The sequence below is a fragment of the Budorcas taxicolor genome, chromosome 8 (genome assembly GCF_023091745.1).
Source record: "Budorcas taxicolor isolate Tak-1 chromosome 8, Takin1.1, whole genome shotgun sequence".
NCBI lineage: Eukaryota > Metazoa > Chordata > Mammalia > Artiodactyla > Bovidae > Budorcas > Budorcas taxicolor.
The window spans coordinates 47293862-47317017 of record NC_068917.1 but is presented as its reverse complement, the minus strand read 5'-3'; the positions used below and the strand labels follow the sequence as shown (position 1 = coordinate 47317017).

Genomic DNA, 23156 nt, shown 5'->3' with positions numbered 1-23156 from the left:
AAAGTTACTGTGGTGTAACACACAACCTAAAGTCAACACAAAGGATTTTTACTTCTTACCTCTAATAAAAACTTCAAGTTCTATTGGTGGTTTAGTCGCTAAGTTGGGTCTGACTCTTGCGACCTCATGGACTATAGCCCACCAGACTCCTCTGTGCATAGAATTTTCCAGGCAAGAATACTGGAGTGGGTTGCCATTTCCTTCTCCAAGGGATCTTCCCAATCCAGGGATCAAACCCAGGTCTCTTGTACTGCAGGTGGATTCTTTACCAACTGAGCTACCAGGAGGGTCCATTAAGTTCTCTTATTGAATATCCAAATTCAGGACTAACTTTTCTACCCGAAACCATTTTCTTCCTCACTTGTAAATTTTTTCCTACAGTGAACCTGTGGGGTTTTTTGAGGGGAAGGTGAGGTATAAGGGCTTAAATTTTGTCCTCTGACCTCTTCTTTTTCTTAAATGGAAAACCCTCCAGATTTAAATAATGTCATAAAAACACAGAACATTGTAGTTCAGAAATTAGGCATTTTCCTTTTTACAAAACTGTCCTTGTTCTAAATATTCATTATTACTTTCTTTTTTAAGAGATAATAACCACCAAAATTATACTTTAATAAACTTCCCTCCATTCCTAGCCCTACCCCAGAACCAGGCACATTATGAACTCATACTGTGCCCTTGCAATTCCCTAGAAACAAATGATCTGTTGGAAGGACAGTCTTATATTTAGCAAAAAGTTGGCTAACATTTTGAAACCTACACTTGAATGGTCTGGCCTCTTCAGTTAACTTTATTTTGCACCTTGCCAGAGTCACGATAGCACCAAAAATACTCTGACAGAGAAGTCCACAGGAAAGTTTTCATCTCTCTGGGAGTACGTATTATTTTTCCAAAATCCTATTTATATCCCTAAAGTCACCAGTGTTATAAAGTTCTTCTCTAAAAAATGTTTCACCTTCATTACCTTAACCTTCAATAGATGTTCTCTGTCACAAGAAAAAGTTGCCTACTAATGTCAGAGGCAATTTGATTATATAACATTTTTGGTATTTGAATTGAACCCCACAAATTATTAAGTCCTTTTATAAACATGGTCTCATTTATCCCTAATAACAATTATGGGGAATGACTATTCTTATTTCATAAAAGAAAAAACTAAATCTAACACTGTCACCATCACAGGATACCTTTTCATAGGGTGATTTTTCAAAAATTGCAAGAGGGCTCAATAGAAGTAAAATGAACATAATTTAAAAACCTTTGTGAAAGCTTTTTATGTCATATAAAATCATTCTTGTATGCTGCTGCTAAGTCGCTTCAGTCATATCCAACTCTGTGCAACTCCATAGACGGCAGCCCACCAGGCTCCTCCGTCCCCGGGATTCTCCAGGCAAGAACACTGGAGTGGGTTGCCATTGCCTTTTCCAATGCATGGAAGTGAAAAGTGAAAGCAAAGTCGCTCAGTCATGTCCGACTCAGTGTCATTAATAACTGCATAAAATTATATGCATAATAATCACTTAAAATTATATTCAAAATTATTTCATCAAATCAGTTTTACAATTCATGAAGAGGTAGATCATTAAGGTATTTGGATAGTTTGGAACCTAAGAGCAAACTGGTAATCATTTTATTTACTAGTCTTGGTAAAGTCTATAGAGAAAAACTTTTTTTCTCCTAAAAGTTTGCCAAATTCTATTTTTGGGGAAACCAGTCTAAACTAAAACTAGAGTAATGATGCACTGATTCCACTTTAGGTGCAAAATGATACCACTTTAGGTGCAATCCTATAAATTCAACTGGTAGGCTACAGTCCCTGGGGTTGCAGAGAGTCAGACATGACTGAAGAAACCGAGCATGCATGCTGAATAGATAAGTGGATGTTGTTATCTGAAGAATACTACATAATGTGCAGCAACAAACCCCCTTCTAGTCAGTAGGAAATCTATTTAATAAAGATGTATTTTTAGCAAGGCAAATGTCTCTGAATGGTCCTATAATATTGAATTCTTTTAAATTTTTGAAATAGTTTCAAAATATTTTGTATTTTGATCTTTTGAAAGATTTATTTACATATGAATTTGGGGCTTTTCAGCTGTGAGCTGGAGGAGTGTGAAAAAGATATAGCAAGAACACCAGAGATTTTTTTTTAATTTCCATACCTAAGCATAACTAATAAATAATATAGTATTTTCACAAAGTAACTCATGTTTTTAATACATCCAGTCTCCAGAAGATGAAAAATTTTCACTCGAAGCTAATGGGGCATGTAATCTATCTTCAAAAGATTAGAAATTTTCACTCAAAGCTAACGTGGACTGAACTAACATTTTATGATCTCTAGGAAGTCAAGAAGCATCAAATACACAAACATATTAAAATTGCCCCAAATAAAAACCTACCAATAAGTACAATTCTATTAAGAATATGATATGTAATAAACATATAAAAAAGCAGAAGAGATAAATGCCCCTGTTCTATGTAAATATGAAGGCTATACAAACATAAACAAATAATAAATGCACATTAACATTTACTTTCTCTGGCTATCAGCTCAACATTTCCTTTATGCAACTTCTTACCTTCGAAAGTCAAACTCTGCAGAAAGACTAAAACCAGTTTCTGCGATTCAAAAGGACATTTTCCAGTGACTTACACCATTAGTCATTAAGTTAGATGACTCCCATTTACAAAGTTAAAAAATAGAAACTGTGACATTCTACTCTATCTATACAGGTAAGGAAGAAAACATTTTTGCAATGTTTTTTTCAAAATATTTTATGTGTGTGTATCCCCAACAGATGCCTCATCGCTGCTTAGAGACTGGCTTTTGCTCACATATCAGAAAAGATTTTTAAAAATTTGGCAGTATTTAATCAAACATATCAAAAAGGTTAAGGTTCCACCCTCTAACTTAGCATAGCATAAAAATAAATCCTTTGCAATAACACCACTGTATGATACAACTTCAGGAAGGGTTTAGAGGGTGTCCCTTTTCTACAGAAATAGAAACAGCCTGGTAGGAAAGAAAGTAAAAAACACTGTTTTGACCAAAGTAGAAAGAAATCTAGTGTCAAAGATGTCAGATGACACTAAAAAAAAAAAAAAGCAGCAGCAGCTATTTCTTTCCAATGGATTGGTTATAGCTAACGCTATTTTAGCTTTAAAAAAAAGATTATTGCATAATGTCAGTCTATTTATTTTTCTGGCCTTTTCTAAGCCAAACTGTTTACTGACTGAATTGTTTCAACAGCTTGTGCAATATAACAGAAGAACCAAAAAGAAACCTCTGACTTGACCTTTTCTGTGTAACTTCATTCTTTGATTCTATTGCATTAAATGCTGTCACATTCTTAGAACTGAAGAGGACAATGTCAGTAGCCTGGGTGTCAAGTCCTAAGAATAGAGAGCTGTCATTTGAAGTTGTCCAATTCTTTGCCCATGATTAAAAAATGAATATTTCAGATCAATGGGTGACAATCCCATTAGAGTGATAGCCCATGATATCAATTACCACTTCAGTTTCAATTTGGCTGGCTGGCCACAGGGTACCATTTCTCAGGTTTACTTGTGATGGGCTGGCTCTGTGAAGCATGACACCCTTAAATTGCTGCCCATTATCCAAGTGTCATTCCTTGTACTGCCTCAGAATTCTCTGAATCACAAGCAGCTCCTGAGGTCAAGCTTTGCAACCAAAGGAATTGGACAAGTTGGCAAATTCTTTATATAAAGGAAAAGTTATCTATTTGGCACCTGACTTAGAAAATCTGAAGTTTCCATTATCCTGACAGTATGTCAGTTTTGTGTAGGTATATTGATTTAATAATTTAAGAGGTTTTATCAAGGTGGCAGGGGGTTAAATGTTTACTGTGTTTGCATTATTCAGAATGTTGCTTTGCTTTTTTTGGCTTCTATCACACTCATAATAGATTCTATTTAACTCTTTTCCACACCCAAATATACATAAATACATAAAGAGTGTGATTTGGCACAAAGCACTTTTAAGTCCATCAAAACAAACAAACAAAAATCCTGCTATCTATCCTGTAAATATTCCAAATTTGGTAATAAACTTATACAGGGGATGGATTCAAACATGCTCTTTAATAAACATTCAGTGATGAATTTTGACTTTTTTCGTTTTGTTTTGCTTCTTCTGTAAGCATTTTACTAGAAATATCATGATTTCAGGATAGCTGGAATATTTCAGAGAAAAACTATAATATTTGGGATCTTTCTTTGGTTCTTAAGACTATTAATAAAATTTGACTTAACATCTAAAAATGAATTATTTCCCAAACTTCGCAAATTCGGGTCTCTCTATTCCTAAGGGAACTGAAGGGCTGATGAAGGGGTATTATTAGTAACCCATTTAACAAGCCTGCCATCATAATGTTACTGAAGGTTTGAGAGAAAAACAAACTTGTTCAAATTAAGAAATTCAGTTATAATGTGGGATAGAACACAAAATGGATGTGAATTTTAAAACATTACATTTAAACTTCTAAGAAGCGATTACTCTGAGCATTATACATATTCCCAGACCAGATCAAGAGATGGAGGATAATTTTATCCTCTTCTGCCTTTAGTAATAACTCACTTGGAAAGTTGAGAAACACTACTTTATTCAGCAATATGCATTTTAAAATCAGACTATTTTTCATTTTGTAAACTGAAGTTCATTTAAATGCGTTTGAGCACCTTGGTAAGCTGCAAAAAATTCACAGCAAGATGCCTTTTAAAGGGGAGTTTCTCCTCCCAAACCTAGGCATAAATCCTGATTTCTTCAAAATATGGCAAAGCACTGTATTTTTTAAAAACTCAATCATCTCCAGCTTGTGTCTGACAGCAGTTTAACAAGAAAAATAAGCTCTCATATGCTCATATCAAGCTCAATTTCCTCTATCAAACAGAAAGACTTATCAATATTGGGGCTGAATCCTAGGGAGGGGTTACACACACCCAAACTTTGTGCTGTAAAGAAAGAAAAAGAGAAGTCGCTCGGTCGTGGCCAACTCTTAGCGACCCTATAGACTGTAGCCCACCAGGCTCCTCTGGCCACGGGATTTTCCAAGCAAGAGTACTGGAGTGGTGTACCATCTCCTTCTCGAGGGTCCTATAAATTTTTCTTATTATAAATATTACACTTTCAACTTTTACCACATCAAGTCAGAGAAGGACAAAATAAACAGTGAACTTAAAAATACAAAATAATAATTAAATGAAATACAAATTTCATCTATTGTTCAGGATATGTAAAAAAACTATTTTTTTTTACCGTATTTGCTTTATTCCTCTTCATGCTAAGTTCCCAAAACATGATATATTAAATTAAAAATGTAAATCACTGGCTTAATATACAATTCTCTGATAATATTACTGCCATTTTAAAAAGCAGTATCTTTCATATTTACAGTGAAAAATTATTTTTGTTAAGGATATTTCAAACAGACACAAATATAGAAAAAACAATATAATCAATCCCCATATACCTAGCTCTTAACAAATAATGAGTAACTCACAGAAATTTTTCAACTTACTTTTAATCCATATTTTGAATCCACAACAGTTATGATACCTACAAAGGAATAAATCTTTTAATCATTTTTACTCTTAAGAATGAAAATTAAAACTAATGCATTTCAGTTCACAAATGTCACTCAATAAAATAATGTTTTTTTCTCTTGACAGCACTGCAATTTAACTCCATTCCATTAGTAAGTAGATGCACTTCAAACATGTCCTTAGCACTATTCTAAGGCACAAGATAGGATATAATAAAAACAAATGTTTAAAATTAAATAAAAAAGAAAATAAGATTTCTCTGGCCTTTAAAAAGCTTACAATCAAAAATATGATGAGATGAATTTCATAATGTAAAGCGGAAAGTGATAGATAAATCACACAAGATAGCTTATCTTCAGTTTACTTTCACATAATCAAAAATGAAACTTTTCTTATTTAAAACATAGCTTAACAAATCTGAGGCATCTTAGAATATCTTATTCCTAACATCTCTCACCAATCTAACTCACACAGTTCTTTTATCTAATATGTACCTAAATTTCCAAATGATCAATTAGTTGGGCAATCTCTGAATTTATATGCTAAATAATCTTCAGAAGGATAACAACAGAATGAGTTTTGATGATGCCTAAAGAATTTAACCAGCTACATTTCATATATATTAGGGCCAAATGATGAGGCCCAGTTTCAGTAATTCTTAAAGTTCACCCCTTAGTCTAGGAAAACACGGTTTCAAGAAAGGTGGGGGATGTTTCAGGGGATATATGTGCCTAATTCAGAAAGTTTCTAATACGCCTAAAATAAAGTCTATGAATAAGACTGCCCAAAAGTGTTAGTGGGTAATGGATAGGGAACTTTGTTTAACTGTTACCTTCAAGGGAAAAGGAAAGTAGAAATCTGATCCTCATACTATATATGTTTTTTAAAATAAAAAGTTATATCAGTTCAGTTCAGTCGCTCAGTCACGTCCAACTCTTTACGACCCCATGAATCGCAGCACGCCAGGCCTCTCTCCATCACCAACTCCCGGAATTCAATCAAACTCACGTCCATCGAGTTGGTGATGCTATCCAGCCATCTCATCCTCTGTCATCCCCTTTTCCTCACATCAGGGAATATAGAAAATCTACATAGTATTTTTAAAAGAAAACCTTAATAGAAACACTAAACTGGGAGTTGAGATTATAATGGACATCTAGTTCTAATACTGTTTGGGACTTTAGAATCTGTTCAAAGACATCATCATCAAAGCGAACAAGCTTAAAAAGAGTTATCAACACAAGGAATTAGAAGTATAATATGAATAAACAAAAATGATCTTAATATTACATTTTACTTGAAAATTTAAAGAAAAATTCATTTCTAAACTTACCATCAAGATAAATATCAACCCCCAATTCAGCATCAACCCAAAACATAGAAGCTACAGCACCTGAAAATATATAATAATATTCATCAAATAAAAAACATTTCTTCAAACTAGGAAACAAAATTCTATCCATAATGACTTAATCTGCCCCAATGGAATTAGCAGGCAAATACATATATGAATAAAATATGGGTTTTCAATCTTCTTAAGGGAATATAGAACCATTTATTATTTTATATCTATTTCTTGCCCTCTCTTTTACTTCAATTTAAGAAAGAAGAACAGGTATTATTACATACAAATACAATATCAACCTTTTACCAATGCCATAATAATTTACTAATAAATATTATCAAATAATTTGAGCAGAATGGCTATATGTACATAGGTCTAATTTTTATTTTCTCTCTCCTGAATAAAATAATCATACAGTTCACAAATAATTATCTCCCTAAAGGAAAACAAAGCAAATACAGATAAATCCAAAATCAGTTGTTCAAACTTTTTTGTAAATTTTCAAAAATTTAAGTTTTACAGAATAAAAGTATGACAAAATTAATTAAGCCCCGACTAATAAATCCTTACACTATTTATTAGTATGGTATATAAAATTTAGAGACTGTTTTGAGGAAAAATAATTTCTAAATAAGAAATTAACACTTGTTTTTGAAAGAAACTGGTTCAGCACCAAACCACACACCCTGATTAGTATGCCACAAGACACAAAAAAGAAAACTGACAGCAAAGAAAGAATTTGATTTTTCAAAGCATCAGAGCCCTATTAGTGACAGAGCTGTCGAAAAGAATGAGTATGGGGAAAAACAAGGATAACTGAACTCATTCCAATGTCTAAAGCTGTCCACCTACCCTGACAAGATGTGGTCTCCCAAGCATCACTCTGTGTCAACAATGAAATACCTGTCAACTGTTTACAGTGATTACTCATGCAGGATATAGCAAGGGCCACAAGATCTAATGGTTTCCTGATACCTATTGATTTTTTCCCAAAAACTTAATAGTTTTCCAATTTAACTGAAATAGGATTTGTGAGTAACAGGGGCTGAATCAATGCCTGTCCTTTTCAAGGAAATTACTTTACCATGACAATTATTTAGCTTAGAACCGGAGGGTGTCAGTCTCCTCAACAGGAAACAACTGAATTGCCAATAAAAATTTTCTTCACTTACTTGACTAACAACATGATTTTAATTAATGAAGGAGAAAAAGTAAATCTATTGTGAATATCATTACTTCAAATAATAAGTTATTTTAAAAAGTATTCATTTTTCCACTCAGTAAAATTCCTAACATTGTACACAAATATTTTTTAATTCACTGATTTCTATACAGATAGCTTGTAAGTCCAATAGTTCACATTTGCATAGTATTAATTTGAGCTTTAAGACTGTATTAGAGCTTTTATTCTAAACCTAATGTGTATCTTTGGTTTAATACTTACCAGACTACACATGAAAGAACTACTTAAAATTTGGATGCAGGTGTTTTCCAGGAGAAATAAAGATGAGAGAATGCAGTTAATCAGTGATTCTAAATCCAGGGTGATTCTTCTCCTTAGGGACTATTTGGCAATGCCTGGGGAAGTTTTTGGTCATCTCAACCATGGGAATGCTGCTGGCATGTAGTAGGTAGAAGGGACTCTACTAAACATCATACAATGCACAGGCCAGTCCCCTCTAATAAACAATTATCCAACCCAAAATGTCATTTATACCAAGTTAAGAAACTCTCAGCTAAATTATAGAATCTCCATTCTTCAAAATCTCTTAAAACATAAAAATAAACTAAATAAAAATTTGAAAGTCAAATTTTATCAGCAGCAACCAAATAAACAATCCCCTGACGTAATTTTTGGATGATAGTAAAAATAAGAAAGTTCTATGTGATTTATGATAGTTCTTATATCTACCCCAAACCTCAACAAGAGTTATACAGAAATAGTTTACAAAATCCTATATTTATCATTTTATTCCAAAATCATGAGAAGTAGAACCAAGGGAGAAATAAGCAATACAGAAAAGTTCAACAAAGAAATTTCAAGAGTAAAATTTTCTGCCTCCACATTTTCAGGGGAGAAGGTCACTTTCCAGGGCTCAAAGCAAAATGGAGAGAGAGGTCTGAAGCTCAAGGATACCCCTACAAAAGGTATGCGAAATCTATCCAGAAGTAGTTCAAGCTAATACAAGAGCGGAACACTTGGTATTGTGAGAGAGCAGAGCCTAAAATATCACATCGCCCATCTGTCTCTCTCAACCACTTCTTTTCTCTCTGTTTCCCCATCCCTCAGGAATACCCAGCTTTCAAACCGAGGCCCAAGAGACCAGCAAGTTTAGGTAACATGGGTAGGGTATTTAAAAAATTCATGAACACCACATCTAAGTAGAGAGAAGTTTTCTGAGTCTCCCACATTAAGCATAAACACAGTGAAAAAATTATGCATATGTATTACAGCTTAGGAGAAGCAAAAAGAAGATAAAAGGAGGAAAGGAAAAAAATGAACAAATAAATGGGGAATACCAATGGCAAAGAACCTGTTCTGAATGGAAACATAATTGAAGAAACAAAAGAAAATTTCCAAGAGGTTTTTTTTATAATAAGGAAAAACAATATAATCTTAATTAAAAACAAGCACTAGGGAATTGCCTGGCAGCCAGTGGTTAAGACTTAGCACTTTCACTGCTGGCCATAACCTAGGTTCAATCCCTGGTCAGGGAACTGAGATCCCACAAGCTGCATGGCATGGCCAATAAAAATTTTTTAAAAAGGGCAAAAAGAAACAAGTAAAACTAATTTTTTTTTAAAGACAAGAGTTAAAAAAAAACAAGCTCTAAAGCAAAATAAACCAGAATAATATGAAAAGGTAGTTTGGAATGCTAAAGAAATAAACTTAAGGCCAATATACCATTATTTAATGAATTAATTCATTTAAAACATCAACAGACATTGATGGAAACAGAACTACTGACAAAAAGGAAAACTTGAGATGATTACAGTAAATGCAGAGGCAAAAGGCAAACCAAAACAATTAGAAGATAATAAATATGGAGAACAAATGAAAATTCAATGTAAGAAAAATTGGTGTCATAAAGAAGAGAACTCAAAAATTTGACAGAAAAATTCTTCATGGTAATAAAGGAAAAAGCCCCTAAATGAAGCACTAAACCTACAGACAAAAGAGTATATTGTAATTCCAGGAAAATATGATTATGAATGACACCGAGATGTATCTTGGCTATATTACTGAATTTAAAAAATAAAGAAAAAATTTTTCAGGCATTTTAAATGGAAAAACAAGTCACTTCTAGGGAGGCAGTTAAGAAAAAAAAATCAGACTTTTCTACAGTAAAATTCATTGCTCCAATATAATAAAATAATGACCACAAAGTTTGAGGAAAAGTGTTCTCTAATGATATTACCTCCTCCTAGCTTGTGGTTCAAGAATGAAAACAACAGGCAGACATTCTCAAACATTAAAGGAAACAACACTGAAACTCACAAATCCTTCCAGATGAAATGAAAAGAAAATACAGAACAAGGAAATTCAGCCAAGCAAAATATTAAGAGATCATAGAGCAACATTTTCAAAGTTCTGAGGGAAAGAAATTGTGATAGAAAAATTTTATACCTAGCCAAGTCATCCCTCAAATATTAAAAAAAAAAGAAAGAAAAACATTCTCAAGCAATGACGTATGCAAGATCTCCAGGAATACAAGACTGAAAGCTTGAAAAGATTACCAGACCATGTGTGCGTGCACACATGTATGCTAAGTTGATTCAGTTGTGTCTGACTCTTTGTGACTCAATGTAGCCTGCCAGGCTCCTCTGTGCATGGGATTTTCCAGGCATGAATACTGGAGTGGGCTGTCATGCCCTTCCACATGGGATCTTCTCAACCCAGGGATCGAACTCCAGTTTCTTATGTCACCTGCATTGGCAGGTGGGTTCTTTACCACTAGTGCCACCTGGGAAGCCATGACCATGAAGTTCAGTCAATCAAGAGCCCAATCAACTCAGGAACTCAGAAGTTACTGTGCTGGTAATGACAACTGAAATGGTTTAAACACAGAACTAAACAAAGTATGACAGAATATAAATGTTAGAAAACTTGACAACACAGCAAAGGAAACAATGAACCAAAACCAGATAGGAGAACCTGGAATGTGTTAATTCTCTCATCCTTTATTCCAGACTGTCAATAGATACCAACCTGAAACTTTAAATGGGTAGTTAAAAATAACTAAAAATAACTTGTCTAATTTATGTCCTTTATAATCTTTTATTTTTTTAACTCACATCTCTAGCAGTGAAGTATTTATCTGACATTCAGCAATTCTTTCACTTCTTTCAAGTTCTCTTCTAAGTTCAAGTGAAAGTGAATTAATAATTATTAAGAATAGCACCCAAAATGTGATCCTATTTTATAAAATTACCTCAGCATATTTACACAGAGAGCAGGCTCTCCCAAACTTACACATATGTGAGAATCACATGGGGGGCCTATTGAAACAGATTTCTGGGTCCTGCCCTTGGAGATTCTGATTCCACAGAGCTGAGATGAAGCCCAAGAATCTGTATTTTTCCAAAGCTCTGAGCTAAGGCTGATGCTGTCATTCAACATACCACAACAAGTAGCCCTGGCACAGAGAAATCTTGGAATAAAATTTACCTGTGTGTATTTCACAGTAATGAGGCACAGGGCAACATTTTTCTTTTTAACTTTCTTCTTTGTATTTTCTTAGGTACTACTGCATATTTTTTTATAATCAATGTTTCATTTTTAACTAAACAATGAAAGTCATTATTCTAAAGAAAGAAGAAACATTCATCTGTTTATACCTATATCTGTGCAAAAGCTTTCTCTGAGATTTTTATTTAACTTTTACTTCCTCTGAAAAGCCGAACTGTGTTTTAGCAAATTCACCTACTCTCAAAATCACAAGAACTTTTCTCTATACAGCGGCTATAACAAAAGACATAGATATTTTATTTCAAAAAAAGGCACATAGTATATTTCCCTATCTTACCAGACTTAAATTAATATTTAACATCAGTGTAATGGTTCAAGTCCTATCACCAGTTAGACCTCTTGGAAATGTATGAAACTGTATGAAAAATCAATGCCTAGTATCAATGTAAGGACCAAAAGAGCCCAACTCAATCCCAATTTGAAAACACAGGTACAATGTTATTATGCAATAATTCAAAATAAATTAACAATTGATTACAGTGAACCTTCAGTGCACTCCAGTATTCCTTTTAAACAATTATGACCCCTTAGTTCTTTAATATGATTTTATGGTGCAGTGTCATAGACTTAGATGAAAAAAGAAATGGGTCAGACTTACAAAACTAAATGTTCTGCAAACTAGGAATAAAATGTTACCTAACCCCCTGATGTTCAAGCTGGTTTTAGAAAAGGCAGAGGAACCAGAGATCAAATTGCCAACATCCACTGGATCATGGAAAAAGCAAGAGAGTTCCAGAAAAACATCTATTTCTGTTTTATTGGCTATGCCAAAGCCTTTGACTGTGTGGATCACAATAAACTGGAAAATTCTGAAAGAGATGCGAATACCAGACCACCTGACCTGCCTCTTGAGAAACCTATATGCAGGTCAGGAAGCAACAGTTAGAACTGGACATGGAACAACAGACTGGTTCCAAATAGGAAAAGGAGTACATCAAGGCTGTATATTGTCACCCTGCTTATTTAACTTCTATGCAGAGTACATCATGAGAAACGCTGGACCGCAAGAAACACAAGCTGGAATCAAGATTGCTGGGAGAAATATCAATAACCTCAGATATGCAGATGACACCACCCTTATGGCAGAAAGTGAAGAGGAGCTAAAAAGCCTCTTGAAGAAAGTGAAAGAGAGTGAAAAAGTTGGCTTAAAGCTCAACATTCAGAAAATGAAGATCATAGCATCTGGTCCCATCACTTCATGGGAAATAGATGGGGAAACAGTAGAAACAGTGTCAGACTTTATTTTGGGGGGCTCCGAAATCACCGCAGATGGTGACTGCAGCCATGAAATTAAAAGACGCTTACTCCTTGGAAGAAAAGTTATGACCAACCTAGATAGTATATTCAAAAGCAGAGACATTACTTTGCCGACTAAGGTCCGTCTAGTCAAGTTTTTCCTGTGGTCATGTATGGATGTGAGAGCTGGACTGTAAAGAAGGCTGAGCGCCAAAGAATTGATGCGTTTGAACTGTGGTGTTGGAGAAGACTCTTGAGAGTCCCTTGGACTGCAAGGAGATCCAACCAGTCCATTGTGAAGGAGATCAGCCCTGGGATTTCTTTGGAAGGAATGATGCTGAAGCTCTAGTACTTTGGCCACCTCATGCGAAGAGTTGAGTCATTGGAAAAGACTCTGATGCTGGGAGGGATTGGGGGCAGGAGGAGAAGGGGACGACCGAGGATGAGATGGCTGGATGGCATCACGGACTCAATGGACATGAGTCTGAGTGAACTCCGGGAGATAATGATGGACAGGGAGGTCTGGCGTGCTGCGATTCATGGGGTCGCAAAGAGTCGGACACGACTGAGCGACTGAACTGAACTGAACTGAAACGTTATTTGGGTAAAAAGGAACAGAAACCCATGGTTAGGAACAGGTAGACTTTGTGTAGCTTTCAACAGGGAAGTTTAGATGTAATTCCATTCAGAGTTAAAACTTCATAGATAATCATTGCTAATTCCACACTAGAAAAAAGACCCAGTAGGGTTTCCCTGATAGCTCAGTTGGTAAAGAATCTGCCTGCAATGCAGGAGACCCCAGTTCCATTCCTGGATCATGAAGATCTGCTGGAGAAGGGATAGGCTACCCACTCCAGTATTCTTGGGCTTCCCTTGTGGCTCAGCTGGTAAAGAATCTGCCTGCAATGCGGGAGACCTGGGTTCAATCCCTCGGTTGGGAAGATTCCCTGGAGAAGGGAAAGGCTACCCACTCCAGTACTCTGGCCTAGAGAATTCTATGGACTGTATAGTCCATGGGGTCGCAAAGAGCCGGACACAACTGAGCAATTTTCACTTTCAGGCTTGATTTTACTCTAAACCTTATAATAATATTTAAAATTAAAATGGTTTCAAGCTTAGTAGTAGGAAAACAAACGCTAACAATTAATTTAAGAGAATAAGTATTTCTGGGATTTAACTCCGAAAGTCCTTAAACATATACCTGAAGTAGAATGTCTCCTTTTTTCCTATGTTTTATTAGATTTTTCTGGAAGTTTTAACAACTCTTCTTCCTACCAATAATCCTAAATCAACTGATAGAAATTGAAATGCTATTAGCATGTTAAAATTATCAAATACTTAGATTGTCGTTCATCTGCAAAAGAAACATAACTCAGTATTTTTTCTCCTTTAAATAAAAAAAAAATTAATCTAGAGTAAAGCTTTAATATTCATTTTATATATTTCTCTAGTATATTTATTTTAAAATGTTTAGGAACTATGTTTTGGTTTTTGATAATGACATTTCTTACCAGGATCTGCTAATCCAGTGGTCTCTAACAGTATGTAATCAAATTTCCCTTTCTTCTCCATCAAATTCTCAATAGCTCTAAGGCCATTGTCCCTGGAGAACAGGAAAACATGATATACAGTTGATTGTCTGAATATTTTAAAGTGATCATCACAAACATTTAAAAATATATTTAGCAACCAGGGATAAAAATATCTTTAGGCATGCAAAAATTTACTTCACTCCCAAGCTTCTAACATGTCTATCCAATTTCACCAGTTTTGGGGAGCAGGGAGGAATGGATGCACATATGCTGACAAGTAACAAGATATTAGATAAAAGCAGAGGGAAAAAAAAAGCAGAGGGGATTTTAATTTACTGGACCTGTTTTTTTATAGCTTTATGAAAGAAAAAGATCAATACAGAAAATGACAAAATGTATGAATTACAGTAGCTTAATAGAACAGCTAAAGGGATATCTACAATAAATACCTTTTATTTCTGTTCTGAATAAAGGTAGTAGGCTTTAATTTCCCTTTTTTCTTAATAATATTAAAAACACAAGAAAACATTTAATTTTAAGTGGCTAAGAAAACCTATTGTACTTTAGCCTTTATAATACACTTGACTCACAGTCAAAACATCTAAGATAGTAAATGATTTAGAAGAAATTTAATTCACTGGACTATACAAAATCAACAATACAGGTATTAATTTTCATAATTTGCTCAACAAACTTTTGAATGACTACTGTGTGTCATTCCTTTTCTAAGAGCGGTTATATTGTTGAATAAAACATTCACTGTCCTTGAAACAACTATCACTGGTAGAACATCAAGTTTTTTCTTTTTTGTGGTCATTTATATTGTTGTTAGAGATTGAAATCTTGGAAATAAGACCAATACCTTATTACATTCAGAACAATCATTTTTAAAATATGAAACGAGACTTTTGTGCACTACAGGGATCATTAATTAAAACTTGATGTCAAAAACAACAAAAATAAAATTCAATAAAATGACCACAGTATTAGAGCTAAGACAATAAGAAACACTTTAAGAAAATGTATCCTAATCTTGGTTCAAGTAACTAGATATGCAGACTTATAATGTCTTTTAGTCTTAATTCCCTTATATGTTCAACAGGTAAAATAATGTCCACCTGGAAGATCTATATTGTGAATTAACATGATTATCAAAAACAACTAACAAATGTCCAAGTACCTAAAATTGAGATTTCTCCTTAATCCTTAGCATTTAAGGAATAAGATCATTTTAAAAATGAAAAACAAAAGCCTGCTATTTATCTCTTAAAACTGAATTAATGTGAATAATTGAGAAATTTAGAAAGGACTTCGTGAGAAGTCCACAGTGACCACACTGCCATAACGTACCGAATAGTATTAAAATGAATAAATTTCCATCTGTTAAAAAAGAAAAAGAAAATGCATCCTAATAGGTGTATCTTCTATTTGAAAACACAATGAAGAAGATTATGAAGATTATGTTAATTTATGTTAGAAAATCAAAGCTGGAAATATAAGCAGTAAACATTTATAGAAGCCAACAAGCACAGAGTATATCCATTTCTTACTTTACAGAACAGCAGAGGCAACCGTTTCTAAGTTCCAGCCATTCTTCATAGAGTTCTCCACCTTGGCTGACAGCTAAGGATTTCTCCACTGCACTTCCTAGTAATTAACAGGAAGCACTCTTTAGATTATGTCCACTCATGAACCAAAAACAAAGATGACGATACTCAACAGTACACCAGATTTCGAAGCAGAAAAATGTATTTCATAATTTGTATTCTTTCATTCTCCTCAGGCTATCTCAATATTTTAAACTATACTACTCTAGATTATTTTATTTTTTCTTTCTTTAAAAGGATTTAAGCCCCTAAAGAGACAACTGCAAAATTAATGAAAGTTACCTACTTCCTCTCTAGGCCTCTTACTAGACTACTGCCATTTCCTAATAAAATAAAAAAGCTATTTTAAAGGCATTCTTTCTTGTCCATGGCCAATTCTCTAGGTTTTTATACATATGCCTTTCAGTCTCTTGCATATTTTTTCTTTTCATTCTTTCTCTAAATTGTTTCAGTGTCTACTAGACAGACTGTTCAGCATTCCCTGTATGAATAATACCCTTAGTTCATTTTAAGGAAGTTTGCTTGGCCAGGGTACCAATGTGTTCAATTAAAAATTAAATTTTAATCAAATACACACATGCTTCTTAGCAATGCTTACTTGAGAAAAAATAAAGTATATATGAGAGTCTGAGATGTTTGTTATCAATAAGAATGATTAAAAAAAAAATCTTACTTTTCCTCCAACAAAGAAACATGCCCAAGCCAGGAAAGTTCTAAATATCCATTAACGCAAATGATAAGGAAAAAAAAACTAAATAATTTTTCACTGATATATATTTTACGTTTATGTTTTAGTTAGGCAAGGGGTTGCTACAGAACTCAGGGTGTAGAGAACATTTATAAAATGAAAAGGAAAGTATTGTAAATGCTGTAAAGGACAAAGCAGTTTAAAAAAAAAAATCCAGAAAGACTGAAAAAAATAGTAACAAATGATAATAAATGTAATCAACATTCAACAGAAGATCAATTAATAAGAACTTAGAATAAAAACTATGATTTAAAAAATCTTATGATTTTTATTTTTGGCTGACAGGACTCTAAAGTTTATTGAAATCCTCTTCAGTTTATTAAAACCAGAAATCAAGTTCAACTAACAGGCCTCATCCTCTTCATTAACTTAGTTCCTTTACTGATTTGCAACTGAAAAAAAAAATTTTAAGAAAAATTCAAATGAGGTTATATTTTTTTTAGCTAAACATGAGCTTTTATTGAAATTCAGACCTGAGAAGAAAAACTTATAAAAGTAATCAAGAAGTATGTCTAACACTGCTGTATAAATTTCTTAAAACACAGTTCAGTAAAGACAAAAAACTGGAAAGTTAAATGCACATATTTTCACAGATAAGTGAAGTTGCTTGAGGATGGAGACCACATATTTATTTTCTAAGCCTTCTGTTTTAACTGCTTTGCAGAATAATAAACATTCAGTAAGACAGAAGTATTTTCAAATATTTTCAAAACCTGCAGTTAAACAATATAGTCAGCACAAAAGGATCTTCCTAATTGGTACAAAAATCTTCCTGAAAGATTTTCTTTCATCTCCTTAGATTTTTACTTCTGGACTATTTATGTAAAAATTTAATTAATTCTGGTATGAATTCTAACGTTATACAAAATAAAATTTTATAGAAACAATCTGATTTCAGTATCTCAACTCCATACAAAATAAAACTTGACATGAAGTGAAGTCCTCAGTCGTGTCCGACTCTTTATGACCCCATGGACTGTAGCCTACCAGGCTCCTCTGTCCATGGGATTTTCCAGGTAAGAGTATTAGAGTGGATTGCCATTTCCTTCTCCAGGGGATCTTCCCAACCCAGGGATCGAACCCGGGTCTCCCGCATTGTAGACAGATGCTTCACCGTCTGAGCCACCAGGGAAGTCAAAACTTGACATAAATGAACCTATTTTTTCCAAAACTATCCATAGCAATGTGTTCACATGGTAATACCTTCCATTTTCATTTCTGCATATGGAATATCAATTCACCAGCTGAATTAACTGTTCAATACATTCTTATAGCATGGCATTTATTGAACTTTACTTACCTTCCCCAAATTCATTTAAAATCACTGCTATTCTTTTACTATGTTGCTCCGTCAAAATATAGTTAAGAAGTGTTGTCTTCCCGGCACCTATAAAATACGTTTATTTTAAATAACAAAAGTCAAAAGACTGATTTTAAAGGGACAAAAAAGTTTAAAGAGTCCTAACGCTCTTTAAAATTTGCATGTTATTCAAATATTATTTAACGATGGTAATATGAGATTCTAGAGGAAAAGATTAAAGTACCCTTTGAAAACTATTAAAAATGCTTTATGTCTTATAAAATTTTACAAATATTTACAAACACTCCAATAAGGTGGCTGACATAGCTTTCTTTGACCTCATACGACAAAAAAAAGAAGTCTTCTATATAACTTAAACAATTAATGTAAGGTTATCTAAATTTTCTATTAAATAAGGAATTATTGAAATAATGGTTCCTGAGGAATAAAGTAGTCATGTAGTTTATAAGACATAAAGTATTTAAATCCCTTTACAGGATGACAGTGTTTCTTAGCCAAGAATAGATGGTTTACTTCCCCCAAATGTACACATAAAGACCTACCTTTCATTTTAACCACACACAAATTCAGAATGTCTATATGGCTGCTTTTAGTATGCTTTAAGCAATCTATAAAATTGATTTTACACACACACAGTGGTGAATGGACCTAGGAAATGTTAACAAAAGACACAATAATCAGTATTAGAAAAGTTCATATAGCTACACTAACTCTATCCAGTAGGTGGCATAATGCACCTAAATACATCCAGCTCAAGCAAAAGGAAAAAACATTGGTCTTGTGAACGTCCATAGAAGGGTAAAAAAAAAAAAGATAAATAACCAACCCTAACTGCATATGGATAGTAGTGTAGTCAGTTATATAAACATGTAGTTTATTTACATATTTTTCTGTTGGTGGTCATACGGGTTGTTTCTAGTGTTTTGCTATTACAGTGTTGCTAAAAAGAACTTGTATACATGCATACAGGTTGTACACATCTTCTGCAGTAACTTTAAAAGATTTCTAGGGTATAATTAGGAGGGACTTACTGAGTAGTAGGATATTAATATCTTCAACCTTTGGGGGCCATATTTGTATAAAAGTTGTTGAAGGGATGGAAGGCTTGTGTTCAGAGGGATTTAGGAAGCTCAGTATCACTAAAGGTTAATACTCATAATGGAAGGAACAGATCTTAAGGACACAGAGCAATAAGGATATTCTTAAAACCAGTCCAAATGTGAGACAAGGGCCCTGAGCATGAGCGCTGCACTAAGCAGTGGCCATGAAAATGGAAAGGATGGGGTGGCCACGGAAGACTCTGTAGAATTACTAGTGCTTTATAAAAAACTGTGTTTGTGCTCGGTCACATCCAACTCTGTTCATGGACTTTTCCAGACAAGAATACTGGAGTGGGTTGCCATTCCCTACTCCAGGGGATATTCCTGACCCAGGGATCGAACCCGCATCTCCTTCATTGAGGGTTCTTTACTGCTGAGCCATCTTATCAGGAAGCTAAAGATACTAAGACAGTTCAAGCACTCAAGTCTGCTATGGACCGGATTTTATACTGAACCTCAGTGAAAAGTGCACAAGACACAACAAACTGTCTCTATCTTCATGAAGTTTAGAAACATTAAGGGAAGTGGGAGAAAGAGGGGGAATTCAGATCAGTAAAGAGGCAACCATGCCACAAGATCATCTAGTCAATAGATGTACAAGATGTCATGGAGCACCTAAGCGGGACATCTAGCCAGAGAACTAACAGTAAGAAGGATGTCTTCCTGGGGCCAAAACACTTGCTCTTTTTAGAAGTAAATGTAGTTCACTTGGCTGGGCCACAGTTTCTCAGGCTAAAGAGGTTGTCAAGAGCAAGATTATAAACTCATGTCAAGGAATTTGAACTTTAACCCAAATAGAAACTGCTGAAGGGTCTGACAAAATCAGATTGACATTTATTAAAGATCATTAAGGCTAAAATACAGAGAACATATTAAAAGGCAATATGACTCAAGACTAGTTAGGAAGCTTTTATAATATTCCAAATGGTTAGGATCACAGAAGCAACCAACATTCACAACGGGATGCTAACATGAAGTTTTGGACATGCAGATTGACGTGTCTATGAAACATCAAAATAGAAATCACCTGGGTATGAAGTTAAAAAACAGGACAGAGGAGGGATAAAAAAAATTTTTAAGGGGAAGCCAGAAAAGTAGGCGGAAAATCAGAAGTAAAATGTGATAGAAACCAAGGAAATAAAAATGCTCAACAATAAGCAGGGAAACCATCTCCTAGATTCAGCAACGAAGTTGGTGGCGTGAGGCCTCATAACTAAGCTTCAGACCATTATCTGCAATGCTCTTCTGATCTACCAGTGAGCAAAATGGGGAAGGTGGGGAGAACAAGTCTAAACTATATTGTTTCAGAACAAAAATTTGCTCAACTTCACAGTGAAGCTGCATTTGAATAACACTGGGGAAATTCCTTTACAAATAAATAAACTCCTTTATAAAATTAACCCTGAGTAAAAATGAAAATAAACTTAAGTCTGCAAAGCAAAAAAGAGAGAGACGGCATCATGCCAGCGATTTAACTCCCGTTTTTATGTAAAAGGCCCTCAGGTGCACCAAGTTTATACTTGTCTCTAGCAGCATCTAGAAATGATACTATTTTCCCCAGATCGTTTCACTTTAAATATTTCATTTCACTTCTTTTCCCTACACTTTTAATACGGTATTTATTCCAGCCCTTCTATTTAACTGTAGTTTTAAAATGATACTTCTCCAACTTTTCCACTAAAGTACTCCTAGTGTAAGCACATAACCCGTCCTTCAGGACTCTGTTTACAAAGTTATGAATTAAGTGACCCCATGAACTCCTGAAAAGCCCTTAAGTTTGAGAAATATAGTGTCAGAGGGCACAGTAATTTTATTCTTACTCTTTCTCCGACAGTACGTTACAAATAGACATTAAAAAAAAAAAAAAGGCTACGATAAAGAGTATTTTACACGAAAGGCAAGAAGAAACTGGCTGGTGGGGAAGGGAATATACTGAGGAAGAGCCCTTGGGCGTTTACATAAAAGACACCTTTAATGAGAACCTAATTATAAAACATGCGTTTCTTGCCCCACTAAGCATAAGAGAAAAGCAAACTGAGACAAGTGACTGGTATTTCCATTTTCAAGTTAGGCAGTGAACTTCAGAAATGCAACTTGTTAGGGGTCACATGCATAATGAGGGGCGGGTCCGTGCTTCACACTGCAAAGCTAAAACTAGTTTTAAAAATGCGAGGCTAATTTTCAACCTCAGTTGGTAAATGCGACCCTAACGCGGAGGGGTCTGAGCATCATTAACCCGTGAGGTGAGAAGGATCCCGTACGGGGAGCAACTGACCCAGCCCCTACCTCAGAGACTCTAGCCGTCGGCCAGAAGGCCAGGATGCCTAAGGAGAAGAGCCAAATCCCAAAACAGGGTTCACTGAACTTTCTGACCGGGATGGTTAGTTACCTAAATACCCGGTGATAATTGTGACTGGGATCTTAGCGCCGGGGCCAGACTTTTCCTCCTCCTCCTTCACCTCTCTTTGCTTCGCCTCAATGGGGACCAATTCAGGACAATCCTCTTCCGCCTGCTCCTCTTCCTCATCCGCAGAGTCAACAGCACGAATCATCTTGCAAACAGCACAGCTCACCTCTCCCTACACTCAGGACCTGGGATCAAGACCCCGCCCCCCACAACCCGCAGCTGCGCACGCAGAACGCGAGGCGCGTGCTTGACGTCATCACTTCGCGACGTGTGGCGCCTCCCGATCCCGCCCCCAGTTACCTGCGCTCGGGCTCAGGGCCGCCACGCCTCTTAGACACGCCCCTACGGGCGCTGGGCACACCCCTCGGGCGTGTTTTATGAACGTGGGCGGAATTGTCAGGGCCGTACCTGGCGTCCTGTCTGTGTGAGACTGCAGCCTTTATAGCTAATGGACGGTTAGTGATAGGGTTGAGGCCTTGAGACCAGGACAGTTGAAATCTGAAGAGTAGCCCGTCCTCAACAGCTCTCACAGGGAATAGGCTACATCAACGTGACATTTCTTAGTATCATTAAAAATATTTTCTTAATTCATAGGAGAAAGAATGGGAAGCTATAACAGTACAAAGGTAATTGTAATTTTTCTACCTGAACCAGTGAAACTTTTTTCTATTTATAATTGCAGGTTTTATGTTTATTCAGTTTTTTACTGTGTGCATGCATTACTTTTATCTATTTTATCATCTCATTTTTTAAAATTTGGTCTCAGTTACCCTGAGTTCAAGCTTCCTTGGTGTCTCAGACCATAAAAAATCTGCCTGCAATGCAGGAGACCTGAGTTCGATCCCTGGGTCAGGAAGGTCCCCTGGAGAAGGGAATGGCTACCCATTCCAGTATTCTTGCCTGGAGGATTCCGTGGAGTTCAAAAGAGCCAGACAGGACTGAGCAACTAACACACCCTGAATTCATTTATTCATACATTCTTCAGTGCCTGGCACTGTCATCAATAATGCATTAGATAGTCTGGACAAAGAATGCCACCTGCCCTATCAGTAAACAAAGTTTTTTGCAGACATCAAGTCATTAACCTCTGTAGCTACCCCAGCAGTGCACCCTAAGGGGATTCAAGGAGGAAAACAGGATACTGGCCCTAGTTAGTTAAGGTATATATCAAAGGAATGATTTAATTAAGCCCAGACTCTTGCAACTTCACACACAAAGAGAAATCACTAAATTTTTTTGTGTGCCAAGTTGCTTCAGTCGTGTCCAACTCTTTGAGACCCCATGGACCACAACTTCCCAGGCTCCTCTGTCCATGGGGTTCTCCAGGCAAGAACACTGTAGTGGGCTGCCATTTCCTACTCCAGGGGATCTTCCTGATGCTCCCAAGCTTAAGTCCTCATGAATAAAACATAATTCTCAACTTTTAGGTTGTGCATCTCTTAATGTCTGCAACAGCCCTCCTTTATATTTACATATATATTTATGTTCTAATCCAAGAACAGTACCAAGAAGGACACCTATTCATGTGACTGTCTCCTAGTCCAA

The 23156-nt window shown here is 35.4% G+C and overlaps 1 protein-coding gene across 1 annotated transcript in view; it reads right to left on the bottom strand.

The window, feature by feature from the left end:
* Nucleotides 1-21756, bottom strand: part of LOC128051999 (zinc-regulated GTPase metalloprotein activator 1B) — a 52746-nt gene extending 30990 nt beyond the window's left edge. Inside the window, exons 1-6 of the mRNA XM_052644466.1 lie at nt 21594-21756; nt 18084-18170; nt 15979-16075; nt 14408-14499; nt 6899-6958; nt 5541-5578 (exon numbers count right to left, since the gene is read on the bottom strand). Coding sequence (XP_052500426.1) covers nt 5541-5578; nt 6899-6958; nt 14408-14499; nt 15979-16075; nt 18084-18170; nt 21594-21756 — 537 coding nt within the window. The remainder of the gene's footprint in view (nt 1-5540; nt 5579-6898; nt 6959-14407; nt 14500-15978; nt 16076-18083; nt 18171-21593) is intronic.
* Between the last annotated feature and the right edge of the window lie 1400 nt (nt 21757-23156).